The sequence below is a fragment of the Epinephelus moara genome, chromosome 5, assembly GCF_006386435.1.
Source record: "Epinephelus moara isolate mb chromosome 5, YSFRI_EMoa_1.0, whole genome shotgun sequence".
Taxonomy (NCBI): Eukaryota; Metazoa; Chordata; class Actinopteri; order Perciformes; family Serranidae; genus Epinephelus; species Epinephelus moara.
The window spans coordinates 25,477,918-25,490,238 of NC_065510.1; the positions used below are offsets into that span (position 1 = coordinate 25,477,918).

The 12,321-nt window shown below is 39.9% G+C and overlaps 2 protein-coding genes across 3 annotated transcripts in view; one reads left to right on the plus strand and one right to left on the minus strand.

Annotated features, from left to right (window-relative positions):
- The window catches only part of slc5a10 (solute carrier family 5 member 10), a 28,186-nt gene extending 25,116 nt beyond the window's left edge, over positions 1–3,070 (plus strand). The window contains exons 14-15 of the mRNA XM_050044388.1: positions 1,154–1,247; positions 1,427–3,070. Of these exons, the coding sequence (XP_049900345.1) occupies positions 1,154–1,247; positions 1,427–1,620 (288 nt within the window). The 3' untranslated portion in view covers positions 1,621–3,070. The remainder of the gene's footprint in view (positions 1–1,153; positions 1,248–1,426) is intronic.
- Positions 3,071–6,066: 2,996 nt separating this feature from the next.
- Positions 6,067–11,817, minus strand: LOC126390546 (GRB2-related adapter protein-like). Of its 2 annotated transcripts, none has more exons than XM_050044904.1 (5): positions 11,740–11,817; positions 11,547–11,644; positions 10,991–11,110; positions 6,587–6,754; positions 6,067–6,350 (listed from the first exon to the last, which is right to left on the minus strand). In XM_050044904.1, the coding sequence occupies exons 1-5, from the start codon at positions 11,815–11,817 to the stop codon at positions 6,173–6,175; spliced, it is 642 nt and encodes a 213-aa protein (XP_049900861.1). In that variant the 3' UTR covers positions 6,067–6,172. The 2 variants fall into 2 exon arrangements, with proteins under 2 accessions (XP_049900861.1, XP_049900860.1); XM_050044903.1 differs by having other exon boundaries at positions 6,067–6,352; positions 6,442–6,754.
- Between the last annotated feature and the right edge of the window lie 504 nt (positions 11,818–12,321).

Sequence of the window (12,321 nt, forward strand, 5' to 3'; positions counted from 1 at the left end):
TTTGTGGTCATTTTGTGTCTCATTGTGCTGTTTGTGTTTCTTTGTAGTCTTCTTATCTCTGTGTGGTCTTTTTGTGTCTCTCTATGGTGTTTTGTGTCCATTTGTGGTCATTTTGTGTCTCATTGTGCTGTTTGTGTTTCTTTGTAGTCTTCTTATCTCTGTGTGGTCTTTTTGTGTCTCTCTATGGTGTTTTGTGTCCATTTGTGGTCATTTTGTGTCTCATTGTGCTGTTTGTGTTTCTTTGTAGTCTTCTTATCTCTGTGTGGTCTTTTTGTGTCTCTCTATGGTGTTTTGTGTCCATTTGTGGTCATTTTGTGTCTCATTGTGCTGTTTGTGTTTCTTTGTAGTCTTCTTATCTCTGTGTGGTCTTTTTGTGTCTCTCTATGGTGTTTTGTGTCCATTTGTGGTCATTTTGTGTCTCTTTGTGAACTTTTTGTGTTTCTTTGTGGTGTTTGTATCTCTGTGATTGTTTTGCCTACTTCCTGTTGTTCCTGTTGTTTTTGTGAGTCTCCTTGCAGCTGTTTTGCATCTTTGTAGTTGTTTTGTGTTCCTTTGTGGTCTTTTTGTATCTCTTTCTGGTCAGTCTCTTTGAGTATCATGTTGCAGGTGAAGGTCAGTGACACTTTGGGTTTGAATAAATACTGTGAATCATTAATGAAGTAGTTCAGCACTATGGGAAATACTCTTGTTTGCTCTACTGCCAAGAGTTAGAAGAAGAGATTGATGCCACTCTCATGTCTGTCTCTTAAATATGAAGGTACAGCCAGCAGCCGGTTAGCTTGGTTTAGCATTACGACTGGAAATAGGAGGAAACAGCGAGCCTGGCTCTGTCCAAGTGTAACAAAATCCACTGAACAGCACTTCTGAAGCTAAATAATTAACATGTTATGTCTTGGTGTTGGGCTGTTTCCCCCTGATTGCAGACTTTGTGCTAAGCTAAGCTAAAAGCTGCTAGCTCCAGTTATAAATCTTAACCATACAGACATGAGAGTGGTTTTGACCTCCTCATCTGACTCTCTGTTGAACTCCTCCTTTACGTCAGTATGTTGTCAACATGAATACGTATTCAGCCTCTACATATAGGTTATATTTGTGCCAATATGTAATTGCTTATCAATAACATTTGTTACATTTCCACGTCCTTCTCTCCCAGGTGTGTAACCTGACCTGGTGGACTCTGACTGAAGAGCCACCGAGAGATATTCCTCTACAGAAAGTGTCCTCTGTCAGCCACCGTAGCTCCCAGAGTAAGGGTCTGAATATTCTCACTTCTGGAATAAAACCAGCCATCATGTGATTAACAGTCATCTACACACACACATACACGCACGCACATGCACACATGCAAACACGCACACACACATGCTGCTGTAGTTATGTGTGAGTAACTTCCTGTCTGCTTTGTGTGTTTGTGTGTGTGCTTCAGGCTCTGAGCCAACGCGGAGGGTGACATGCGGTCAGGGGACAGGACTGTGTATCTCAGCAGCACGGCGGTCAGAAGAGATTCCAGCTCCCCGAGCTCAAAGCGTCAGAGAGAGCGTGTTCTGGTCCAGGTTCTGCTGTGCCAACGCGCTCCTGGTGGTCAGCATTAACATTTTCCTCTATGCCTACTTTGCCTGAGTAGAGAAACAGATTTAACATCCTGTCTCACCCTTCTGCTGAACTCCTGCCAATCTCACCGACATGAATTCCAAATCCAAGAAGGTGGGGGAAATAAACTGTGATTTTTGGACTGGTTTTACATGAATCCTGCTAATGTAGCTTCAGGGGCCGTTAAAAAAACACATTTAAAACCAGAAAACACAGAGTGATCACATACCTCTAACCACAAACCTCTAAATGTGTTATTTAAAGAAAAAAGTCAATGTTGAGTTTTTTAATCTGCATCTGGATCTACATTCATATCAAATTACACATGATGATAGATAATTATTGGGTACACATAGCAGAGATTTTGTTGTTTTGAACTGTTTAAAAACCTCCATCTCACAATGTCTTAAAATCCTGAGCAGCTCAGACTGAGCTCAGTGTTGTCTTTTAAAATCATTTCATTAGACACACAGTATATCTACAGATGTTATAATGTTTTATTTTTACGACTGCCCCACTTGAGGCTGTTGGTTTGTTCATAAAACCTTTCCACCCTCTTCGATGTAGCCTAGTTTTAAAGTTTCAGAAGGGTATTGTACAAATATACAATGAAGCTTGTGGCTTGTAACAAGCTAACATGAATGTGCCGTTAATGCTAGGTAAATATGACATCTAAATAGAAGAGCATCACACGTCATTTTAGATCTAAAGCTTATAAAATATATGGTGAGATGATATAGTCAATCTATGTAGTTTAGGTTGTGTGTTTCTTCCACAGTTCCCTTTGAGTCTGTATGCTTAATGGTAATTCTTTAGTCATGTTTATGTCCTAATGTTTGTCAAGAAAGGTTTTGTGAACCTTCAGTTATTGTTGTAGAGTTCTGTCATGCTATTTAGGTTGTTTATGAATATATATAAATCAGATTTTCTCAACCTTCTCTGGTCCCCAAATTCAAATTGAAATATGACATGTTTGTCTCTGTAATCAAGAGTGCAGTTGGAAAATCCAAAATATGTGGAAATAATGAGAGGTTTTACATTTATTTTTTATTATTTTAGATTTATCAGACAGAGTATCAGAGCTGAAAATACTGTTTATGACCCCTTTTTGCTTGACAACAGACTCCCATAAGGGACATTCACCACAGGAGACTGTTATAACTTGGTGTGCATTTGATTTATTTTTTTGGTTAAATTCATTAAGAACTACTGAGAAGTGAAGATTGTTGGATGTAAAGAACCTCATGTCAGTCAGAAGACAAAATATCTGGACAATTTGTCCGTCAGATGTTTTTTTTTTCTTGTAATATCTCAAATAAATGTAAAGATTTGTGCATCAAAGCTACAAGTGTTTGTCCACACAGTACTTATAACCAGATAATATAACTCTTTATTGCCTTCTGTAAAGTTTACTTACATTTACTACAGAGGTGAAGAGGCAAAGATAAAATGGTAAGATAAAACAAAGGGAAAAATTTCACTTTTGATTTATATTTTCAATAAAGGCTATTGGTTGAAGGAGGACATTAGGGCTCAGGGCATGTATTCTGTTAATAATGATATAAGGTATACAAAAGTGATAAATCCTCAAATGTCAGTGGTGAGAGACAGCAAATATCTGGCATTTCTGCTTCATTGTTGAACTGATTTAAATGATTAAAGCCACAGAAAACTTGGTAAAGAGTACTGCACCAATGTAGTAGCATTTCGCTCCTATAACACTGTCAGACTGTGGCATTAGAACAGTGATGGCAATGGGCATAAAATTTGGTATTAAAAAAGGAAACATAGGCACTGAAAAAGTTCCAGCAAAAAATAAAACACAGGCATTAAGAATAATTTAATTTTTTATATTTTTTGCGTTGTAATGTGCAATGACAATGTCAGTCCTCAGATTTTTCAGTCTTTTTTTTTACACTTAAAAATATACTAAAGTAAATATATCAAAACAAAATACCATATTTTAATGCTTGTGCTTTATTTTTCAATATTTCAGTTTTCAATGCCACATTTCTTTTCTGATGCCAAACCTAAAGTCCCTGCTGTAGCTCCGTAGAACTCACAATGGCTTGGATTTAGAAAAGATCAAATTTGGCGCAGTAGAAGCAGTAGAACAAGAAGTACTTGACTTTTTTTTAATTCCACAGATTCTTCTTCCAAGTCAAAACCTGGCTCCCACATTATCCACAATGCAACTGAACTGCCAACAGTTCGGTAGAAGATATAGTTGTGCTCATGTAGCCTCGAGCCACCAGCCTCAGCCAGAGATAAGGGCGAGTTTTGGAAGTCTGGTGGGATTTTTTTCATTCTCAAACTTGTTATCTTCAGGCCCAGTCGAAGCTGACACAAGTGACATCAACTGAGTTAAATTGAAAAAAGGTATTATTTAAAGTTTAACACTCAAAAACTCATCAGGACTGTGTACATGTGGTTTTAATCAGACTTGATTGACAGTGACCAGACAAACAATCAACTGTCATCCAGTTCAAATGCTGCTAAATCCTGCTTGGTGCAAGTATGTGACACTAAAACCAGCCCACTTCAAACCAGTGAGAAGTGCCCCGAGAGAAACACAAAAAAAATAAAATTATCCAATGGCAGAAAATACTGTTTTCACATAGCTTGTTTTCAGTTAACAACTCAGTCCCAGAATAAATGTTGGCACGTCTACAAACCACAGATATGTCACATCTGAATGTTTCTAATGTTGAATTTGTGCGGTTCATATGAATGGATATGTTGAAACTTCATGTTTCTTTACATTTCAACTTTTAATTTTATGTTGTGACTTCACTGTGGTTAACGTGTAGTTATGTTCATGCTCAAAACTACTTGGTTAGGGTGAGGATCGGACCATGTTTTGGGTTAAAATATCCAGTTTGCCACAAACAGGGCTGTAAATGGCCCAATGTATCGTAAAAAATACCTGGTTGTGGTTTCACCGAAACAACCACCCTGTTGACAGAGCACGGTCTCACTCCTAAGATGTTGAAATCTGGCACTTGGGCAGTGACTTGTGGTGTCAGAAACCAACGAAAAAGGCATCCTGTAATGTCAGCATGATACGTGGTTAGTTGCCGGCAGCTGGCGTCAGGGGGAAGCGCGGCGGGACAAGGACAAAAGTTATGGCGGTGAAAGTCTGAGTGCGGCGGGTGGGAAAGGTGGCGGATGGTTCTGACAAACACTGACCTTCACACGAGAGTGTTGTTCGCGTCCCGCAAGATTCTAAAGCCAAACGCTGTTCTTTTTTCCAAAACCCAACTACGTGTTTTTGTTGCCGAAACCTAACCATGTGTGTTTATTGATGAAGAGAAAAAACATAAATTTGCAGTGTTGTGCTGATGTAGTGCGTTTATTTTGAAAAAGACTGAAAATGGGAGTGTATTTGGAAAGAAGAGAACTTAACAAGGTGTCCGAGAACGTCAACAACCAACGAATCCAGGGTACTTTGCACGTTGTATGTGGACATGGAAAGTTCATGACCAAAACGTCAACATATGGCGAGGTCAGAGTGAGAATGTGTTGGACGTGAGCTCAACATTTTGTTTCGCTCTCTGTATGACTCTGGACTCAGTGTGGCCCCAGGCACTTCCAGTGGCAGTAGTACTTGCCTTGACAGAAAACGCCTTCAGCCGATGAACATGACAAATCGCCGGGAGCATCTTCTTCATCACCAGTGGAGCCAGTTGATAAATCAAGTTTTTGACGAGTCCAGTCAGAAGAACGGAAAGAAAAACGTCTTTTCCTCAGAGAAACTTCAAGTGCATACTCTTGTTCTTGTTTAATTGTTGTTATCAACTCTATGTCTGCAATGACATCACTTATTGCTGTGTTTACTCTACTAATATTAGAGTTAGGCTTGTAGCATCTGGAGCCGCCATTGCTGTTTAGCAAGCGATGGCCTGCATTTTATATCATCAACTACAACGCAATCCCTGATTGGCTGCTTATGTTGTCAACTACATTGTGGAGCCTGATTGGCCCCAGTTTGATTTTAACTTCTGGAAAGTGTTTAGGGCGGCCGGAGTCCAGACTGAAACAGAGAGTGAAACAGAATGTTGAGCTCACGTCATCAGGATGGTCTCACCAGGCTACAGTTTGGTCCTCACAGATGGCCGAAAATGTCCCAACGTCTCATTAGAATACTGGATTTTGTCACTGCAAACTTGACTGTATATGTCTTGACATCTCATTAGAAATACATAGTCTTGTTTTCTGTTGGTCTGCTGCTTGGCAGCCATCTTGCCTAGGTGTCAAACTATCCCATCCCCTCTTTCCCCTGATGGAAACTCGGCTCATATACGTGTTATCTGAACTACGTCACTTTAGAAATGTTGATATGATGTATATGAAAGTTACAGTCGTATTGTATCCATGGTTTGCAGAAACATACAATGCCAATATTTTATTCTGGCGACTGGGCTGCAGTTAATTTAGCTGTTTATTGTCATATAATTGTTAATAGTCGATGGACTTATTGATCATTGGTCTAATTGTTTCATCAGCAGTTGGATCATTGGATAAGAGAGGTGAGTCACGACAGCTCCACAGATAAGTGTCAGTGATACAGTTTGATATGGTGTCAGTGGTACAGCGGCTGGACGTATTCTGGCGGAAAGATTCCAACTCGCCCTCGACAGCGGCCCCTCCAGGTCAGAGAGCTCGAGCAGTCCAGCAGGTCGATGATGTCACCACGCAGGAAGTGGAGGTGGGCGGTCTGAGGAGGGGTGTAGTCGCAGAGGGCGTGAGCCAGGCGAGGTCTCTACACAAAGACATGAGCAAAGCCATCAGACAAACAGGTGTGTGTGTAATAACAGATGAAGAGTAATGATGCTGCGTGATTCGTCATACCCCCACAGCTGGATCAGGCAGAGGACGCCGCGAGGACTCTCGTTCTGGGTGAGAGGGGTGAGAGTAGAGGCGGGCTGAGGGGAGGGACTCCTGAGAGCTGCTTTTGTACGGGTTGGGGTACGGGTTATGTCCTGAGTAGGACAGCAGGCGAGGGGACGAAGGGGGGTCTTTGAGGTAGACCACGTTCTCCACGGCGATGCTGTGAGTTCTATAGAAATCCACCAGCCGGTTGAGGGAGCGAAACGACTCATCCCAGATGCAGTACTGACCGCCCCCCTCCAGCACTCGGAAATGCTCCACCCTCTCACCGTAGCTGTAAGATAAGAGAGGTGAGAAGTGTAAAGGGAGGTATGCACGCTGCTTTATGCTCCAACCTACAGTGTGATGATGTATAACGTGTCGGTCTTCATTCCTTCACCTGTGTCTTTGTTCAGGAAGTCATGCAGAGGTGATGTGAGCATACCTGTGTGTGTGTGGGAAATGTATGTATGGGTGTATCTCTGAAAGCTTCATGGGTGTTTTTCTCACAGGTTATAAATCTCAGATGTCAACACACAAACACACACACGCACGAAAAAACAATCATCTGCTCCGAGCTGTTTTGAAAGGATTGCAGTTGTTTAGTTAGTAAATATTTGTCTCGCTGATATTGTGCAACTCATTGAGGGGCAATTTTCTTGCAGTAAAACCAACAGACAGACAATAAATACAATATGATGAACATAAATACAACCCCAATTTATAAAAAGTTGGGTCGCTAAAACATATATAAAAACAGAACAGAATGATCTGTAAATTCTTTTCAACACACAGTGGGGGAAACAAGTATTTAACAAGTCAGTTGTTTTTTTTCATTAAACATATTATCGATGCAGCTATTTGGATCAGACTTTTATATTAACCCAATAAAGCTATGCAGATGAAGAATCCATAAAAAAAATATGTGCAATAAAGTGGAATGACACATGAAAAAAGTACTGAACACGTTACTTGGAGAGGCCTTTGTCTACAATGCCAGCTTCAAGATGTTTCCTGTATGAAGACACTGACCTCTCACTGTGTTTAGATGGGACTCGGGCCCATTCTTCCACACAGACCGTAAATCTTAAGGATTTTGGGGGGATCTCTTGTGAATCTTGGGAAATAAATTTCACTTTCATAACTACAACAAATATTGAATTCAGCTCGCAAACGCTTACTGAATGTTGTTAAAGGAAAGGTGATGTACCACAGTGGTGAACATGCCTGTTTCTCAACTTTTTGGAACGCGCTGCAGCCATGAGATTCAGATTGAGTGTATATTTGTAGAAAACAAAAAAGTTTATCAGTTTGAACATTAAATATCTTGCCTTTGTTCTGTATTCATTTGAATTACGGTCAAAAAGGATTTGCAAATCATTGCATTCTGTTTTTATTTACATTTTCTGCAGCGTCCCAACTTTTTAAAAATGGGGTTGTTTATAATAAATGATAACTTTATATTTCAATACACTCTAAAAAATTATTCATGGGGTTGTTGATGGAGCTTAAAATAGAAAGGTTTTCAAGCATGAAAATATGTTATTACATGAAAGTGACAAGTAATTTTAAGAAGTTGGTTGAAATCAAAGACATTTTTGACATTTTTGAGTTGGATGGAAAGTTAGAATGTATTAAAGTAATTTGACCACTAACCATCACCACAACTTCTGGATAAATCTTAAGTCAGTTCAACTTAATTAAGCTTTTTGAGGTCAAAGCAAATCATGTTGGTTGTACTGAACTAATTGGGTTTGTCGGATTATAAAAGACTCATAGGATTTACTCAATTAGGCCAGAGTTAGAAATAATTTTAAAGGGCAAATTGATCATGTTTAGGATTTGGATTCTTGGTTAGACAAAAAAAGGTATGTGAAGATATCACTTTAGTCATTTATTCACCACATACATTCTCATATTTTATAGATTAAGGCTGAATAATCAGTCGATTAAACTGCTTATTTTGTGATTTATCAATTTGTTTTTTAACTGTAAAAAGATACTGAAAAATTCCCCAGAGCCAAACCAACATCTTCAGATGCCTTACCTTGTCAAACAGATTCTCACAAATGAGAAAATGAAACTGGAGAAAGTTTAGCATTTATGCTTAAAATGTATTTCAGTGGTTAAAAAATTATCAAAATCGTGTCTGATTAATTTTTTGTGAATCAAGTTGCTGATTAATTGTTTCTATTCTATAATACATAAAAAAAATAAATGTCTGCAGATGAACAGTTAATGAAAATAATCATTCATTGCAAGCCTAAATAATAAGTTGAAATAAAAATTAAAATTAAAAAATAAATAATGATAATGATACTACTACTACTAATAATAATATATAGACATTGGGGATGTAATATACTTGACAACATACACTATCGTGTATCAGCTGTGATACATATTTCATCATATTCGTATTCAGTTCCAAAAGAAAATAACATGATAGTGTTTTCCACTATAAAAGAGGAGGAGTCATAAGAGCTGTAACTTCAGCCAACACCTTCTACAGTTTGTACATAACATTTTATGTTGTGTTGTTGGTAGTAATTGCTTTTGTGTTGTTTTGTGTCTCTAATTATTTAAGGACAAAAGTTACTTTTAGGCCCACACTTCACAACATACATGCACAATGCACCTCTGCGTTACATAAGCTTGTTCCTCCCTTACACACCTCAGGATAATCACTTAATGACTCAAAAAGGAGGGCAACACCACTATTGAGGCGTGTCAGCTTAAGAAATGACAGGTTTGGAGGATTTTGTGGTGTTTTAGGTAAAACGTTGGATCAGCGCAGTGGTTTCCTGACAACATGAGGTCTGCTCTCTCTATACAGTCTGCATGTTTCTGCACCAGTTTATTTTTTCCTCACAGTCCAGAGACGTGCAGTTAGGTTAAATAGGTAATTAGAGACTTTAAATCTCTTGCTGTGTCCCAATTCCATACTACATATTAAATACATACAGGATACACTGTACTGCAGGGATACTCAACTTAAGGCCAGAGGGCTGTATCTGGCCCACAGTAGAGTGCTGGGTGGCCTGCCGACCATTTCGTAATTTACAGTGAAAATAAAGTGATTAACTTTGGGAATCTTTTAAAACTTTGAATATGAAAGTATGATATATGAAAAGCACTTGCACTGAAAGCTTAAAAAAGAAAACAAACCTTTTTTAAACCAGTTATTTTAACTTTTCTAAGATGCTCCTTGAGCTGTTTCACCAGCACCAACGATTCATCTGTAAGCAGCTCCTCCATTTCCTCTGTGCATATTTGTGCTGTGGGACAAAAGTGTTCAAAAGCACACTCAAAAAATCACATGTGTCTTACAGTATGCACACAGACTTTCTTAAGTAAACATTATTTTTCCTGTTTTAACACACTACACTCTAAAAACATGTTTTGAGTTAGTTTGTAGTGTGGAATTTGGACCCAAGTAATGTGTGTTCACCCTGTGATAAAAGAAAAAGGAGGCATGGATAATGACTGAACAGTTCAGAGTAAGTTCACCTGTCTTGTACCTCGCAAAATACAGTGTTGTGTTTGCCATGATGTCATCTACATGAGCTGCAGACCTGATGAGGATTGAAAGAATCTCTTTTAATGAGTCGCTGCAGGTCACAACCATAAAAACACATCTGCTAGGATCTTATGAACTCTTCTTGAACATGACCACCCTCTGTTGATCGTTCTGAGGACTACACTTGGAGTGAAGTGGTCGAGTGTGTGTGTGCATGAATAAAGCAAACCTCTTATCTGTCAGCCCCTGCAGGCAGACAGATGTTGTGTCTTGAAACATGAAAATGTGCACAGTATGTACATGCGTGTCTGTGGCATGTGTCAATTGCATAATGTACCTGTGTTTAATTAAAGACTGAGAGGTGTTACGCAATGCCCCGATTATTGAACACAATTAATTTACCCTCAATGATTAAATGACTCCCACGTCACTTTGGTGACCCAAATTACATTTCCTCACACACGCGCGCACACACACACACCCACACTCTTACTGTCTGTGTGGCTGTTCTATTTTTGGTGCAGCTGGTTCTCATATAACATATTTAAATAGACTGACTCTCGCCTCCACCAGTCCTGACACACACTCACAGACACGTGGATGTTGTAACTTGCTAATGTGCTCAATGTGATGGAAAACAAGCATCCGACTGCACAAACAACACAAGGAGGAGATGCTGTTGCCTGCCTGTTTCATGCAACACTTCCGGTTGTACACCAAATGCTGTCAGCAAGGTGTTAAAGTGTCTTTCTGGGATCAGACCCTGGGCCAGATGCTCACCTCTCTGTTCATTAAAGACATAAAAGCATCACAGCAGATTCAACACATGTAAAAAATAACCACTGCACCACAGCACAGAAACATTTAGGAGCTTATTAACATCACACTGTGGGAATAGACAACGGAGGAAGGTTGCATCAGCCTGCAGCTTGAGATCTGTGTCAGCCTTGTCTCTTGTGTTTGTGTGTGTGTGTGTGTGTGTGTGTGTGTGTGTGTGGTGCCTTCACTGACCTAACAGAGACAGAAAACTCTCCAGGAGCTGACTCACTCTCCCTCACCAGGAACACTCCGGTGTCCTGCCAGCGCAGGAGCTTTTCAGCCTCGAGTCTTGACACCCGTCCTGCAAACCACCTACGAACACACACACAAGCATGTCAGTTACACATTACAGCATATTCATGTCACTCTTTAGACTGGCATAAGAACATTTTTGGATTAAAAATCAGCTCAGTTATGCATCAGTGGTTCCCAACCTGGAGATCAAGACCCCAAAAGGCGCATTATGTTTATTTTTTCCACATTTTTCTCCAGTTTTTGCTTCTTCTCTTGTAAAATAATGAATAATTTCACTTATTCAGGCCTTGAAAATGCAACGTAAAGTCGCTTTTTGGTTGAACATGACAATCACAACCTGCACTGAGGGGTCACAAGTACACAAAACGTTTGGGAACTGCTGATGTCAGTGATGGTAGTTAAAACAATCCACATCTATGCTTGCAGGAAATAATGTCAGCTTTCTATCTTACATTAATTTGTTGTTCAAATGTGTGTACAAATAATTTTTTACGGATAAGGAAGGAGTGAAATGTAGTTCTCTGGCACGTAGCCACGCTTCCCCTGGATCTCTGCTGTGACCCAGCAAGAATCATCCTCCATTTCTGTCACCTATAACACACATGTGCAATTATTCTTACTGTGTGAACATGCAGTCTTTCAGATAACTTTCAAAACATCTGAAGGATCAATACACCCACACTTACCTTGATAATGTCCCCTTTCTGGAAACTGATCTCGTCTGGTTCTGATGCTGTGAAAGAGAAAAGAGCCACCGCCTCCATCCTGAACACAAGAGTCGAGTCGGCCACCAAAATAGTTTCACCTCATGAATGAAGAGAGAGAATACAGCTGTGTGATTAGAGCGCGGCAGGACGATGACACCCTATTACAGGATGAGATAATCAGTGTGTGTGTGTGTGTGTGTGTGTGTGTGTGTGTGTAGGCAGTTGCTAACATCCTGCTCATTAGTTAATGAGGAGAGTTTTCTCTGCGCGTGTGTCCCTCTTTCCTCCATGTGACTGAGTTGAGAGAGTGTGTGTGAACACGTGGAGGTGGCGACTGCTCCATCTCCATCTCTGATGTCTACACACTTTAAACTCTGGGGTGTTAATGAAGCGTTTCCACGGGATGAAATCAGTGACAGTGGGTGGAAGGCGAGAGAGCAGGGGAGCAAATGAGCATGATGATGACCTCAAGTGTTTATGATGATAACAAGCCTTTGCAAAGGTTAACCAAGAGCCTCCAGCTGACTCACACATGATTTAAATTATGATCTGACATGATAA

What these genes read in the sequence shown, in the direction of transcription:
- LOC126390546 (XM_050044903.1), bottom strand. Translation starts at nt 11,817, where the DNA reads ATGGAGGCGGTGGCTCTTTTCTCTTTCACAGCATCAGAACCAGACGAG. An exon ending in ATTTCACTCCTTCCTTATCC is followed by an intron (nt 11,111 to 11,546) that starts GTAAAAAATTAT and finishes GTGTGTTCGTAG; the next exon opens with GTGGTTTGCAGGACGGGTGT. An exon ending in TGCCTGATCCAGCTGTGGGG is followed by an intron (nt 6,353 to 6,441) that starts GTATGACGAATC and finishes GTCTTTGTGTAG; the next exon opens with AGACCTCGCCTGGCTCACGC.